This window comes from Ranitomeya variabilis, chromosome 4, assembly GCF_051348905.1.
Source record: "Ranitomeya variabilis isolate aRanVar5 chromosome 4, aRanVar5.hap1, whole genome shotgun sequence".
Classification (NCBI taxonomy): Eukaryota; Metazoa; Chordata; class Amphibia; order Anura; family Dendrobatidae; genus Ranitomeya; species Ranitomeya variabilis.
In genome coordinates this window covers 212,713,875-212,730,813 of record NC_135235.1, presented here as the reverse complement: position 1 = coordinate 212,730,813, position 16,939 = coordinate 212,713,875, and the positions used below count along the sequence as shown (strand labels likewise).

At 42.3% G+C, this 16,939-nt stretch overlaps 2 protein-coding genes across 2 annotated transcripts in view; both read left to right on the top strand.

Annotated features, from left to right (window-relative positions):
- Positions 1–7,971, top strand: part of LOC143767780 (uncharacterized) — a 76,521-nt gene extending 68,550 nt beyond the window's left edge. Inside the window, exons 11-12 of the mRNA XM_077256301.1 lie at positions 7,495–7,527; positions 7,654–7,971. Coding sequence (XP_077112416.1) covers positions 7,495–7,527; positions 7,654–7,701 — 81 coding nt within the window. The 3' untranslated portion in view covers positions 7,702–7,971. The remainder of the gene's footprint in view (positions 1–7,494; positions 7,528–7,653) is intronic.
- Positions 7,972–9,931: 1,960 nt separating this feature from the next.
- Positions 9,932–16,939, top strand: part of LOC143768639 (cell adhesion molecule CEACAM6-like) — a 57,215-nt gene continuing 50,207 nt past the window's right edge. The window contains exon 1 of the mRNA XM_077257280.1: positions 9,932–10,002. Coding sequence (XP_077113395.1) covers positions 9,981–10,002 — 22 coding nt within the window. The 5' untranslated portion in view covers positions 9,932–9,980. The remainder of the gene's footprint in view (positions 10,003–16,939) is intronic.

Genomic DNA, 16,939 nt, shown 5'->3' with positions numbered 1-16,939 from the left:
CGTGCCTACGTTGGTTCTAGACGCCACGCACCAGCCTAAGAGCTAACTAGTACTGCAGAGAAAATAAAGACCTCACTTGCCTCCAGAGGAATGAACCCCAAAAGATATAGTTGCCCCCTCACATGTATTGACGGTGAAATGAGAGGAAGGCACACACATAGAGATGATATATATAGTTTTAGCAAATTGAGGCCCGCTGTAAACTAGAAAGCAGAACGATACAAAAGGGAACTGAGCGGTCAGCAAAAAACCCTAATCAAAAAAACCATCCTGAGATTACAAGAACCCATGTGCCAACTCATGGCACATGGGGAGAACCTCAGTCCACTAGAGCTACCAGCTAGCATAGAGACATAATAAGCAAGCTGGACAAAAAAACAAACAACGGAAAATCAGCACTTAGCTTATCCTGAAAGATCTGGGAGCAGGTAGGCAGGAACCAAACAGAGCACATCTGAATACATTGATAGCCGGCAAGGGAATGACAGAAAGGCCAGGTAAAATAGGAAACACCCAGCCTCTGATGGACAGGTGGAAACCAAAGGCCGCAACCCACCAAAGTCACCCAGTACCAGCAGTAACCACCAGAGGGAGCCCACAAACAGAATCCACAACAGTACCCCCCCCTTGAGGAGGGGTCACCGAACCCTCACGAGAACCCCCAGGGCGATCAGGGTGAGCTCTATGGAAGGCGCGGACCAAATCAGTCGCATGAACATCGGAGGCGACCACCCAGGAATTATCCTCCTGACCATAACCCTTCCACTTAACCAAATACTGAAGTTTGCGTCTGGAAACACGAGAATCCAAGATCTTCTCAACAACATACTCCAATTCTCCCTCCACCAGCACCGGAGCAGGAGGCTCAACCGAAGGAACAACGGGCACCTCATACCTCCGCAACAATGACCGATGGAACACATTATGAATAGCAAACGATGCTGGGAGATCCAAACGAAAAGATACAGGGTTAAGAATCTCCGAGATCCTATAAGGACCGATGAACCGAGGCTTGAACTTAGGAGAAGAGACCTTCATAGGGACAAAACGAGAAGACAACCACACCAAATCCCCAACAAGAAGTCGGGGACCCACGCAGCGACGGCGATTAGCAAACTGCTGAGTCTTCTCCTGAGATAACTTCAAATTGTCCACCACCTGATTCCAAATCTGATGTAGCCTGTCCACCACCACGTCTACTCCAGGACAATCCGAAGACTCCAAATGACCAGAGGAAAAACGAGGATGAAACCCCGAATTACAAAAAAAAGGAGAGACCAACGTGGCAGAACTAGCCCGATTATTAAGAGCAAATTCGGCCAGTGGCAAAAAAGCAACCCAGTCATCTTGATCAGCAGAAACAAAACACCTCAAATAAGTTTCCAAGGTCTGATTAGTTCGCTCCGTCTGGCCATTCATCTGAGGATGGAATGCAGACGAGAAAGACAAATCAATGCCCATCTTGGCACAAAACGTCCGCCAAAATCTAGACACAAACTGGGATCCCCTGTCAGAAACGATATTCTCCGGAATCCCATGCAAACGGACCACGTTCTGAAAAAATAAAGGGACCAACTCAGAGGAGGAGGGCAACTTAGGCAAGGGCACCAAATGAACCATCTTAGAAAAGCGGTCACACACAACCCAGATAACGGACATTTTCTGTGAAACCGGAAGATCAGAAATAAAATCCATGGAAATGTGCATCCAAGGCCTCTTCGGGATGGGCAAGGATAACAACAACCCACTGGCCCGAGAACAGCAAGGCTTAGCTCGAGCACACACTTCACAAGACTGCACAAAGGTACGCACATCCCTAGACAAGGAAGGCCACCAAAAAGACCTGGCCACCAAGTCTCTAGTACCAAATATTCCAGGATGACCAGCCAACACAGAAGAATGGACCTCGGAGATGACTCTACTGGTCCAATCATCCGGAACAAACAGTCTTTCTGGTGGACAACGATCCGGTTTATCCACCTGAAACTCCTGCAATGCACGTCGCAAGTCTGGGGATACGGCGGACAATATTACCCCATCCCTAAGGATACCAGTAGGCCCAGAGTCTCCAGGAGAGTCAGGCACAAAACTCCTGGAAAGAGCATCTGCCTTCACATTCTTTGAACCTGGCAGGTATGAAACCACGAAATTGAAACGAGAAAAAAACAACGACCAACGAGCCTGTCTAGGATTCAAACGCCTGGCAGACTCAAGGTAAATGAGATTCTTGTGATCAGTCAAGACCACCACACGATGTTTAGCACCCTCAAGCCAATGACGCCACTCCTCAAATGCCCACTTCATGGCCAAAAGCTCCCGATTACTCACATCATAATTGCGCTCGGCGGGCGAGAATTTTCTAGAGAAGAATGCACATGGCTTCATCACCGAGCCATTAGAACTTCTCTGTGACAAAACCGCCCCCGCTCCAATCTCGGAAGCATCAACCTCAACCTGAAAAGGAAGTGAAACATCTGGTTGACACAACACAGGAGCAGAAGAAAACCGGCGCTTAAGTTCCTGAAAGGCCTCCACGGCCGCAGGAGACCAATCAGCAACATCAGCACCCTTTTTAGTCAAATCAGTCAAAGGTTTGACAATACTGGAAAAATTAGCAATGAACCGACGATAAAAATTAGCAAACCCCAAGAACTTCTGAAGGCTCTTAACAGATGTAGGTTGTGTCCAGTCACAAATAGCCTGAACCTTGACGGGATCCATCTCAATAGTAGAAGGAGAAAAAATGTACCCCAAAAAAGAAATCTTCTGGACTCCGAAGAGACACTTTGAACCCTTCACAAACAGAGAATTGGCCCGCAGAACCTGAAAAACCTTCCTGACCTGTAGAACATGAGACTCCCAGTCATCAGAAAACACCAAAATATCATCCAAATACACAATCATAAACTTATCCAGATATTCACGGAAAATATTGTGCATAAAGGACTGAAAGACTGACGGAGCATTGGAGAGTCCAAAAGGCATTACCAAATACTCAAAATGGCCCTCAGGCATATTAAATGCGGTTTTCCACTCATCACCCTGTTTTATCCGCACCAGATTATACGCACCGCGAAGATCTATCTTAGTGAACCACCTAGCCCCCTTAATGCGAGCAAACAAATCAGTTAATAATGGCAATGGATACTGGTATTTGACTGTAATCTTATTCAGAAGGCGATAATCTATACAAGGCCTCAGGGAACCATCTTTTTTTGCCACGAAAAAGAAACCTGCTCCCAGAGGGGACGAAGATGGACGAATATGTCCCTTTTCCAAGGACTCCTTAATATAATTCCGCATAGCAGTATGCTCTGGCAGTGACAGATTAAATAAACGACCCTTAGGGAACTTACTGCCAGGAATCAATTCTATAGCACAGTCACACTCTCTATGAGGAGGGAGCGAATTGAGCTTAGGCTCCTCAAAAACATCCCTATAGTCAGACAAAAACGCAGGGATCTCAGAAGGAGTAGATGAAGCGATTGAAATCGGAGGTGCATAATCATGAACCCCCTGACATCCCCAGCTTAACACAGACATTGTTTTCCAGTCCAGGACAGGATTATGAGTTTGTAACCATGGCAGACCAAGCACTAGTACATCATGTAAATTATACAGTACAAGGAAGCGAATCACCTCCTGATGAACGGGAGTCATGCGCATGGTCACTTGTGTCCAATACTGTGGTTTATTCATAGCCAATGGTGTAGAGTCAATTCCCTTCAGAGGAATAGGAACTTCCAGAGGCTCCAGACTAAAACCGCAGCGTTTAGCAAATGACCAATCCATAAGACTCAGGGCAGCGCCCGAATCCACATAGGCATCGACGGAAATGGAAGACAGTGAAAAAATCAGAGTCACAGACAAAATGAACTTAGGCTGCAGAGTACCAATGGCAAAAGATTTATCAACCCTTTTTGGCGTTTAGAGCATGCTGATATAACATGAGCTGAATCACCACAATAAAAACACAATCCATTTTTCTGCCTATAATTTTGCCGTTCACTTCTGGACTGAATTCTATCACATTGCATAGTCTCAGGTGCCTGTTCAGAAGACACCGCCAACTGGTGCACGGGTTTGCGCTCCCGTAAACGCCGATCAATCTGAATGGCCATAGCCATAGACTCATTCAGACCTGTAGGCGTAGGGAACCCCACCATAATATCCTTAATGGCCTCAGAAAGACCATTTCTGAAGTTTGCAGCCAGGGCGCACTCATTCCACTGAGTAAGCACCGACCATTTCCGAAATTTTTGACAATATATTTCCGCTTCATCCTGCCCCTGAGAGAGGGCTAATAAAGCCTTTTCAGCCTGAATCTCTAGGTTAGGTTCCTCATAGAGCAGTCCCAATGCCAGAAAAAACGCATCCACACTGAGCAATGCAGGATCCCCTGGTGCCAATGCAAATGCCCAATTCTGAGGGTCGCCCCGCAGGAAAGATATTACAATCTTGACCTGTTGAGCAGGGTCTCCAGAGGAGCGAGATTTTAAAGAAAGAAACAATTTACAATTGTTCCTGAAATTCAGGAAGGTAGATCTATCTCCAGAAAAGAACTCTGGAATAGGAATTCTAGGTTCAGACATGGGAGTGTGAACAACAAAATCCTGTATGTTTTGAACTTTTGCCGCGAGATTACTCAGGCTGGAAGCCAAACTCTGGACATCCATGTTAAACAGCTAAGATCAGAGCCATTCAAGGGTTAAGAGGAGGTAAGAAGCAGCTAGACAGCAATTAAGGGCTAGGCAGCAAAACTCTGAAGGGAAAAAAAAAAAAAAAATTTCCCTTAAACACTTCTTTTTCTCCTGCTTCAGCCCAAACAATTAACACTTTGTGGGCCGGCTATACTGTCATGAATCCCCAATGGCTAGGGATAGCACAGGACAAGCAAAGTACAAATAGATAACGGACGAGCTCTAGGGTGATGGAACCTGGGCTGACCGCTGCCCTACGCCTGACAAACGCAACTAGAGATAGCCAGGGAGCGTGCCTACGTTGGTTCTAGACGCCATGCACCAGCCTAAGAGCTAACTAGTACTGCAGAGAAAATAAAGACCTCTTTTGCCTCCAGAGGAATGAACCCCAAAAGATATAGTTGCCCCCTCACATGTATTGACGGTGAAATGAGAGGAAGGCACACACATAGAGATGATATATATAGTTTTAGCAAATTGAGGCCCGCTGTAAACTAGAAAGCAGAACGATACAAAAGGGAACTGAGCGGTCAGCAAAAAACCCTAATCAAAAAAACCATCCTGAGATTACAAGAACCCATGTGCCAACTCATGGCACATGGGGAGAACCTCAGTCCACTAGAGCTACCAGCTAGCATAGAGACATAATAAGCAAGCTGGACAAAAAACCAAACAACGGAAAATCAGCACTTAGCTTATCCTGAAAGATCTGGGAGCAGGTAGGCAGGAACCAAACAGAGCACATCTGAATACATTGATAGCCGGCAAGGGAATGACAGAAAGGCCAGGTAAAATAGGAAACACCCAGCCTCTGATGGACAGGTGGAAACCAAAGGCCGCAACCCACCAAAGTCACCCAGTACCAGCAGTAACCACCAGAGGGAGCCCACAAACAGAATCCACAACATGTAGCAAGTTGTGTGCAGCAAGTTTTGCGCATCGCGAGTTTTGCGCGTGGCGAGTTTTATGTGTGGTGCCTTTTGAATATGTGCAAGTTTTGTGTGAGGCAACTTTTGCATGTGTTGCAACTTTTGTGCATGTGGCAATTTTTCTGCGTGTGCAAGTTTCGCGTGTGGCGAGTTTTCCATGAGGTGAGTTTTGCACGTGTGGCGAGTTTTGCATGTGGAGAGTTTTGCGCGTGGCGAGTTTTGAGCGGCGACTTTTGTGTTTCGACTTTTATGTGGCGAGGTTGGTGTATGTGTGGTGAAATGTGCGCTGAGGGTGGTATATGTGTTCGAGCACGTGGTAGTGTGTGGCGCATTTTGTGTGTGTGTTCATATCCCCGTGTATGGTGAGTATCCCATGTCGGGGCCCCACCTTAGCAAGTGTACAGTATATACCCTTTGGCGCCATCGCTCTCATTCTTTAAGTCCCCCTTGTTCACATCTGGCAGCTGTTAATTTGCCTCCAACACTTTTCCTTTCATTTTTTCCCCATTATGTAGATAGGGGCAAAATTGTTTGGTGAATTGGACAGCGCGGGGTTAAAATTTCACCTCACAACATAGCCTATGACGCTCTCGGGGTCCAGATGTGTGACTGTGCAAAATTTTGTGCCTGTAGCTGCGACGCCTCCAACACTTTTCCTTTCACTTTTTCCCCATTATGTAGATAGGGGCAAAATTGTTTGGTGAATTGGAAAGCGCGGGGTTAAAATTTCACCTCACAACATAGCCTATGACGCTCTCGGGGTCCAGATGTGTGACTGTGCAAAATCTTGTGGCTGTAGCTGCGACGGTTCAGATGCCAATCCCAGACATACACACATACACACATACACACATTCAGCTTTATATATTAGATATCCGGCATTTTTTACCAGTTTTTCACTCTGCAAGCTCTGTCTCTAATTTTCAGTTGTCTCTGAGTTAATGGGTTGAAACCGGCTGCTATGTTGTTTCCAATGCACAGCACACATGGACATGAAGTATTCTCTGTCCTTAGTTAACCCACAGAAGAAGCAACACCATGGAGGCCATTTTACAGCAATACTGAGCAGTGTAGATATGAATCAAGTTCTGAGTTGAGATAAAAGACTTGTTAGAAAGCTCAGTACAATCTTTCTGATCCTCCCTCTGTTCCCAATCTGTGTCTTCCTTCCCATCTCTGCAGAAAAGATGAGAGATGTAACCTGACTCCTCACTGTGTTGGCAGTCTGTGTGGTCTAAGGCTACTTTCACACTTGCGTCGGTACGCGGCCGTCGCTAAGCATCGGCGCGACTTACCGACGGACGTTGTGAAAATTCGGCACAACGTGGGCAGCGGATGCCGTTTTTCAACGCATCCGCTGCACATTCTAAAGTCCCGGGGAGGAGGGCGCGGAGTTCCGGCCATGCATGCGCGGTAGGAAATGGCAGACCTGACGTACGAAAAAATGTTCCCTTGAATGTTTTTTCGTGACAACGGTCTGCCAAAACACGATGCATCCAGTGCACGACGGACGCAACGTATGGCCATACGTCGCGATCCATCAGCAATACAAGTCTATGGGGAAAAGACGCATCCTGCGGGCACATTTGCAGGATGCGTTTTTTCCCAATACGACGCATTGCGACGGATGCCAAACGACGCAAGTGTGAAAGTAGCCTAACACAACACTGAGTTGAACTGTTTTTTTTCTGAATGGGTGGTGATGCCAATGACATGCCATGCCAATGACAAAAGTTGTGCTGTTTCTGGGAAAAACTGAACTTTTTTCTATTCATAGAGAACCCAATAAATTAAGTTAAACAATAAGAAAATACTGCATGTAATATTTTATATCTATTTAAACCATTTTTAACTTTTTTTTTCAGGGTCTGGAGCCAAAAGATGAACCTTTGTACATGGTGAGATCAATAATTCATTCATGTAAAGGTTGTTGCCTCAACCTGAAAACCCCTTTTTGACATTGAATCAGACCATTTTAAGCATATTAAAAATTCAAAAATAATACTTTTTTAAATTTCCTACAGTGTCTTGAGTTTGCTTCAGAAGGGACATACATTGAATTGCAGAAATGAGCCTGCGGCACCACTGAATGTCTTCTGTCTAGTAACCTTCAGGTCTCATGGAATGATGATAGGAAATATCATCTTGACAAACAGCAGCCATTCCCCTGAAAACACAATGGTGAAACACAAGCTCAAAACTATAATAATGTCCACTGAAGTCATATCTTGCAATATGTTATAACTAGTTGAAGCGAGAAAACTCTTTCAAAGTATCAGAAAAATGTTTTTCTAATAATTTTTGGATAATAATTTTTGGATAATAAAGCAAATCTATTTTTCACTTTGTCTGGGTTATTTTCTTCCTGAATTCTGTTAAAAATGTCTTCTCCGAATGATATGTTAGCAGTCCTTCAATAAGACTTTCACTATAGATGACTGGTTAAGTCTAAAGATGCAACCTCATAGACTTTTTCAAAGAAAAACAAAACTTTTTTTTACAAATTCGTTCATGCCTACATGAAAGAATCTGAGGATATATTATTAACTGGTCTTGAGTCTAAGGTTAATGACACACAGTACATTCTTGATGCAGTTTTGACCAGTCCAAAACTCTAAAACAGTAATTTTATAATGTATTCATTGAATTGAAGTCAAGTTGAAGTTTTTGTCACTGGCCACTAGACAGTATGACAGACCGGTGGGGTTGTTCTTTATACTCTGTTCATACTTGGCCACTGCCCGAGCTAATAACACCTAACAGTTGGGCATGCCGGGTGTCGGACCTCCACCAATGTGACATTGATCACGCATCCTAGGAATAGACAAGTAGTAGAAAACCCCTGTAACTACTGTATATTGTCTCATTTTTTTTAAATAAAATTTTGTATTTGGTAAGATAGTCATTGTACTGACCTCACAAAACAAGAAGTGTAGTATTATATTTAATACTGCTGGGATTCACTAGATGATATGATGAGCCTTTAGGCTTTAGCCTTATGTATCATTTTGTCATGGTATTTCCCATTTTTTTAGGAAATATTTGTTTCTTTCATAAAAATATTGTAATGATATGTTGCTGTTGTTTTGACAAATAGACATAAAAGATAACAAAAATTATAAAAATTAGCAAGGAGAAATTGTACAAAATCCCTCCACTGGATTGTGAAAGCCCCAAAAGAAAAGCCTGTCTTCATCTACATTTGTCTCCAGATTCCACCATTCTTTGAAGAACACAGTAAACAGCCCAGAAGAACCCGGGAGCAGTTCCTTCCTTCATTAGCATATATTTTTTTAAGGTGTTAAAAGAAGAGCGTGAATCTTGGCAAAATCCCAACAGAGCGGACTTTTAGGATAAAATTTCTTAATTTGGGGGTTTGTAATATGATCAATACCTGGAAAGCTGCAGATTACATATAAATAATGTCTTATCACAAGAAGGTCAACGTGATGAGTGAGCACTAAAATGTTTAAGTGCTCGGTACTCGAATCGAGCAGGTCGGATGCTCGGATGGGCTCGACTTGAGTAATGAGTATAATGGAAGTCAATGGGAAACTCAACCATTTTTCTGGAAGACCCTAACAGGAGGGCTGGCGTGGCAGCAAATGGTGAGGTATCAGACACCCAAATTAATAACCCAGTAATAAAAAAAAAATGAAACAGCGAAAACTGTGTCTCTGTCTCCTTTAGTGTCAGATATTTGTGCTGTAATCTACTTGGATCTTCGACTTTTAGGTCCAGAAGTAGTTGTTTCACCTGTATTTTGCAAGTCCAGGATGCTTTCTTGGCCATGTGGTCACTCAAAAACTTCTCCCCAGTCCTTAGCTCAACCATCATCATTCTAATTGTGTGAATATTAAGCAGAGATTGTGAAAATGGCAAAATCACATAGAATATAAGAATTTTCTACTTACTACTTGAGTTATTCTTTCATCTTTTTCACTGAGGCTATGGTCTGATTAGAGATGAAGGTTGTCCTAGACTTGTTCTCTAATGGCCAGGTCATGCCAAACCAAGAAGTCTATTCCCGTTACTCATTTACCAGTTGATAATATTCCTATTGAGTATCCTTTACTCCCTCGAGGCACTTCCAGATTTTTTATTCTTACCTCTTTACATTGTTCCTTCCAGCAAAGAAAAGTTCTTTGTATAATTCCTGTTAGTTTTGGTTTTGGCTGTACACTTGTGCCATGTACGGTATGCCATGTGAATGAATCCAAACATAACTAGCCATGATCCCTCCCTAGTTTTATATTGAATGGATGACATTGTTCAGCTGTGACTTCCTTAATCTGATTTTATTTTGGGATGATACTGTTTCTTGCTGGATGCAACAAGACAGAACCTGAAAATGTGGATCTGTTTGATTTCAGGTAATTTACATCATCGTGATTGGGATTTCTTGGGGTGCAACTATAGAGTTTGTAGAGTTTCAGGGCAGGGATGCTTAACGGGATCACTCTATCGTTTGGAAATACACTAGTGTTATAAATGACAGCAGATGGAGACCATTTGTGCATGGGATCTGCATGAGGTATGGACAGTAAGTCCCTTTCAGATGACCTGGGACATGTGTTAGCGGAGAAGGAAGATCTAAGCAAATACTGCGGCATTCGACAAGGTATAGAGGGTGGCTTCACTATGACTTGTGGCATAGGATTCAATAAGTACTAATCTTGGCATAGGAAGACGTGGTGGGAACTTCTGCTGGGTCCAGATTCCCATTCCCTATCTTGTAATTTTATTCAATATTTGTGTTGAAATAATCTCTGTTGATTTTCTCCCTACTTTATACATATTGATAATGTTACAGACCAATTTAATCCTGCGTGCCACTTTGGGTATTACCTACTTACTTCCTAACCCTAAAATCCAAATATGAAATTCTAATTGTAGATAAACTTTAAACTTTACCATCTTTCAGAGCTGAAATGTGGGAAAAATATGATTGTTGTGACTTTAAATAACTCATTCTGTGTCGACTTCAAGGCACTTCCTCCCGTTATGATTTGTTGATCATGCACCAAATTTATGTCACTTGACCATTAGCAAATTTGACTCAAACTTTATAAATGTAATATGACAAGCCAAAAAATGCTGAGACAAATATATATCCTAAAAACTGGTTAAAACTCTTATGCAAGGGGTAAAAATTTAATACTGAAAATTTAACCAAAAAATGCCGTATAAAGCAACTACAAAAAACTACTGAGAAAACTGCATGTGGAAATCTAGTCTAAAGCCAAAATTCAGAATTTCTAGATGTAACTGTCAGGGAGAGCAAAATGTAGCATACAAAATGAACATCTCTTTATTACATAATTTTACTATCAAAAGTAGTGCAATAAATATTTATTTGCAGAAGGTATATGTCATGCAAAGCTTTGTACATCTATTAAATAAACTTTACAAACTAATGATTCCCTGATGAAGGTATATGCGAAACACGTGAGGATGTAATGGGCAGTGTGGTTTATTCTTGGTCCACAAATTACTATGTGATGGGTACTTTTGCTTCTGTGTTGTTGTATAGTGCCAGGAACGCTCATTAAGTGGTTCATTCTCAATTCAGGGGATTTTCATTCATGTTTATTATGCTGTTTAGTTTCTAAATTACGTTTTGTGTTCTACATCACGTTTTTCATTAGTATGAATTGTTTTGCCTTGTACATTTACTGTATGATTGGTATATTATAAACCTGATTGATTACACACAACCTTTAACATGCCTGTACATCATGGTCAGGTAGGGATTCCCGACCAATGAAGTATAGGTACGTCATGGCGATCGTGCGGACGCCGGAGTGATGTCCTCTCCATTGCTGCTGGGAGTTCAGCTTACGTGCCCCAGGATCACAACATTTTGGGCCCCGTCAACACATGGGCCCAACCTGAGGAGCATGGTATAAGATTTTCCTGTCAGTGCAGCACTGCAAGGTATGATGGATTGCAGTACCAGCAATCAGAGTAATAAAAAATTAATATAACTAAAGTGACTATGCAAAAAGGTTTTTAAAAAGTAAAAAAAAATCTAAAAATATGAAAAAGAAATTAAAAAATAGTAAATAAAAATATTATACCAATACAATAGGTCTATTTATTAGCGGTGAGCGAGCAGTAAGCTGCTCGAGTGCTCGGTACTCTAATTGAGCAGGTCGGATGTTCAGACCTGCTCAACTTGAGTGCCTAACATGATGTAAGTCAATGAAAGACTCGAGAATTTTTCCGGGAGACCGATAATTGACGAGGAGAGAGAGGAGAAACAGAGAGAGAGACGGAGAGAGTTCACAATGAGTCCGGCTGACAGAGGAATCCCAACTCTCCCAGCAGGGGAATTCCAGACTTCAGCCCTGCGCAGCTCAGATGATTCAAATGAGCTGCTGTGGGAGGGCCTCTGACATCCTATGTGCTGCTGTGGGAGGACCTCTGATATCTTCTGTGCTGCTGTAGGAGGTCCTCTGACATCCTCTGTGCTGTTGTGGGAGGGCCTCTGACATCCTCTGTGCTGCTATGGGAAGACCTCTGACATCCTTTGTGTTGCCAAGGGAGGGCCTCTAGAGGGGGGTGTCTATATACGTTTGGTTGATGTATATGAGAGAGAGACCTCACAAAGAGTCCGACTGACTGAGGAGTCCATGTGCTCCCAGCATAGGAGTTACTGGTTTCAGTGCTGCTCTGGGCTCAGACGATTCACATGAGCTTATAACAGTGACCTGAGCACTACGTGATACTTGACACTGCTCGATACTCAATCGTTCATCCAAATGCTCCATCAAGTATCGAGCAGTGCCGAGCACATTTGCCCATCACTGATATTTATGTAAAAAGCAAAAATATACAAAGTAAATATATCTGGTATGGCTGTGACCCACTGTTAGGGTTGGCCGATTGCGCTAAATAAAATAAATAATAGAACGCAATCACAACCCGGGGTCCACCGTGCAGATATGGAAAACTGCTGCTAGTGAATAATGATGGATCACACGGCGAATGATCAACGGTACACACTAATGAAACAGAGGCTCTGCAACTGAGCTGTGTCACTCGCACACAGAAACAAAAGAGATGCTCTGCAACTGAGCTATGTCACTCGCACACAGAAACAAAAGAGATGCTCTGCAACTGACCTGAGTCACTCGCACAAAGAAATGAAAGAGATGCTCTGCAACTGAGCTGTGTCACTCGCACACAGAAATGAAAGAGATGCTTTGCAATTGAGTTGTGTCACTCGCACACAGAAACGGAACAGATACTCTGAGCTTAATACCCTGACTAGGGTTGAGCTTGCTCTGAAATTCTTCTGTGCTAACCGCACACATGCAGGTAACAGATACTAAGCCAAGTGGCTAATTGCCCCCCTGCCTACATGTACAGTGCCAAGGCTAGACAGACACACAACACATACAGACAGAGTGGTTGCGTATCCACTGGCTACAGTCACACATAAATGATACTAGTTTAAACAGGAGAAAAACTAGTCATCTTAAGCCTGGATATAATGAAAATATCCTTTATTGCAAGACCAAACTAAATTATACTTTGGACAGAACTATGCAATACAGTACATGATTAGACATAATACAATACATATTTATAAGTAGATCCACTAGGTAACTAAACAGTGACTATACTGGTGCAACCCATGGACTGGAACACATGATAGGACACAGAGGATCTACTAGTGGATCTACTTATAAATATGTATTGTATTATGTCTAATCATGTACTGTATTGCATAGTTCTGTCCAAAGTATAATTTAGTTTGGTCTTGCAATAAAGGATATTTTCATTATATCCAGGCTTAAGATGACTCGTTTTTCTCCTGTTTAAACTAAGTTTATGATCGAGTAGCCTTAAATGTTTTATAAAAAAAACTTACTGACGTTTAATTGATAAATGATACTAGCGCACTGGCATGCACCCCTGAGAGCCTTTTATACCCTAGACTCATGTCCAGTCAGACAGGACCTTGCCCATGGTCCAATCCGGATCTGCCACATCACCAGAGAAGCTGACGTCTGTCCACCAATGAGAAGGTGCCACCTCACGGACATACTCAGTAAGGTGATTTTTGGACTTAGGCTCCAGAGTGTCAGGCTGCTCCTGTATAACACTGGTAACAAAGGCCTTGGCTGAAGAGCCTGCTGTAACCAACCATATACCATGAGCCTGAGCTAGACGCTGGGACCGACATCTATGCTGAGCAGCACCTGCCGTGGCCAAGCCTGAATGGCAGACAAGGCTTGGGATCTGCCCTGTGCTGAGGGAGAATCCTGGACCCTAACACCCACCTTAAAAAACTGTCACACTAGTTAACCCCCTTCAGTGAACACCATAAGAAAAATGTCAAAAAACTATTTTTTTCGTCATACCGCCAAAAAAAAGTGGAACAAAACGGGATCAAAAAGTTGAATGCAAACAAAAATGGTATAGCTGAAAACAACATCTTGTTCTGCAAAAAGCCACCATGCAGCTCCATCAGAAGAGAAACACAAAAGTTACAGCTCTCAGAATATAGTGATGCAAAAACAATTATTTTTTCCAGAAATTAGTTTTTGTTTTGTAAAAGCAGCAAAACATTAAAAAAAATATAAAAATGTGGTATCGTTATAATCATACTGACCTGAAGAATAAAGCTGCCTTATCACTTTTTCCCATATGGTCATTGTCATTGAAAAAAAAAATTCCTGTCTCAAAAAAATCAGACTAGAAAGTGATCAAAAAATGTCATGTGCCCAAAAATGGTACCAATAAAAATGTCAGGTTGTCCTGCAATAAACAAGCCCTCACATAACTCTGTCAGCAGAAATATGGAAAAAGTATAGCTCTTAAAATAAGGCAATGTGCAAAAAAAGCATGTTTTACTGTGTGACAGCTGCCAAAATTAAAACCCAATATAAATTTGGTATCTCTGTAATCAAACAGACCCAAAGAATAAAGTTGCCTAGTCTCTTATACCGCATGAGGAATGGCGTAAAAAATAAATAAAACCAATTCTTGACCTGCTGTTGATTTGTTCATTCTGCCTCCCAAAGATCACAGTAAGGTTTGGCGCAATTTTATTAATGTAAGGATATACAGACCCATTTCCATTAGTTACAAAAGTATATATTTATGTGGAGGTACTCAATATTAGATCATGTTCACACTAATACCACCATCTTTAGAGTAGTAAAAAAAAGTATATACGTACAGAACCGTTTTTAATTACAACAATAAATTTTATTATTTATGAATCACACAACCAGACAGACAAAATGTAAACCAGCCCCTAAAACCCTTTAGAAACTGTTTGGGGCTTTGTGGTTCAAAAGTCAAAATTAATAAGCATTCATATGACATTGCCCATTGTGTATTTTACAGTACCAGCATAAGTGAAAAAAAAAATCATTACAAAATGCATCACATAACTATGCAATGTAGGCTATCACTGGGTCACTAACATACATTTAAAGAGGAGTCAAGATGATTATGCCATGATAGCAGAAATATTTGTTGACGTGTCTCAAGAATCACAGCCCCCCTGTTCACAATGAACAACCATATGTAAATCAATGTGAATACATTTAGAACTAATAACAATACAGACCATGTGCCATAGTGACTTGAACCACACTGCGCAGTACCCCAATGCTCGTTTTGTGTATAGCTTTGTCTATCTGGTTGTGTGATTTATAAATAATAAAATATATCGGCTTAGATTTATCCTGCGCTCTATGCTGAGCACTTACAACTGGGTTTCCATGTAAATCTCTGAAATACATGATTCAGACAGCAATCCCCAATGGAAGAATCCCTATAAAAAGGCAGATGGAGACACTGGTGTCACGGGGGAACTAGGTGAGCGAGAGCTAAAAACCCGGGCCCCTGCAGTTTCCCTCAGACTAGGAAAATCCTGACTGACCCTCTACCTGGAGTTTACACTGATGGTGTGCATGTCCAGGCCTCGAACCTCACCCTAACTCCTGTAATAACCCTAGGCTGATACCTCCGCCCTCCACCCAGTGAAGAGGTAATATTCCAATACCCACAGATAGAACAGACAAGGATAAAGGAAAATATACACCATGCCGCAGTCACTCAGGAATACACTATAAATGTGCAGGGCAAAATAAATACAAATATAGGAAGGAGTAAATAAGACAGAGGAAAATACACCACCAGCAACGAATCTCCAAACCAGCTCTCCACTCCAGACCGAGATAACAACGCACAAGAGAGAAGCTATAATCGGCGACGCCCAATGAACAGGAGAACTATTTAAAGGCCATGGGAATGGCCCAGCTTCCAATCCGAGGATCAGGTACATTAACCCTGGAACAGCTAGACAAAATCTAGCAGACGCCAATGAGCAAATAGTGGTCAACAGCGGAATTACCGCTGTCTGTCGGACGACCTAGTCTGAACAGCGTCCGACATGACAACTGGTCACAGTTTGGCTGTCTATAATCCGGCGGTGTCCATCTTTTTAAGAGTGCATAAAAGCAGAGTCGGCCACAGTTTTGTGTACCTCTGAAAAGAAGAAGAATTCTAAACAGAGGCCAGAGTAACTCTGCTGCCTTGTTATTGTGATTCAATTCCTCAGCGGTTTCATCTGGATCACATCATTCGAAGATTTAGATGGAAACCCCCATGTAAGTGCTCAGCGTAGAGTGCCGGATAAATGTGATCCCAAAAGTTATGTTAAATATTCCCAATGAAAGCTTCAACTCAAAAAACAAGTCCTCACTCAGGTCCATCATCTGTCATTGGAAATATAGGGGCATCCATGTTACTGGAAGCACAAATAGACAAAATTTTGGAACTCCAGATAGGTGCAATGGTGACGAGGTTTATTAGAAAGAGCAATCCAAAATGGTAATAAAGGTTTTGGTCAGCACACGGATTGCAGTGTTGGGACTGCTAGGAGCTCACCACTTGTGTGATGCTGCTGCAATCACTGCTAGTAAAATGCAGGGAGCGCTGAGCAATTAGAGGTTTTCAACCCATAGGAAAACAGGCTAGATGGCAGCCTGAATAGATGGCAGCCTGAATTGTTTAATTAATAGAGCAGCACATATCAATAGAAAATGACAGCCTAAAATTGCTAACCTCATAGGTAAACAAACCAAGTGTTAGCCCAAATTGCTTAAGTGATAGAGCAACACATATCAATAAGAGGTGTTTGCCTAGAAGTAAACAAACTCCAATACAAAACTCAAGGTGTTTCTGCTTCACAAGGTTCTTCAGGGGTGATAGACCATGTTTCCTCTTCACAAGGTTTTTCAGGGGTGATATACTGGACAAATAAGTAATAAGAAACAGTATACT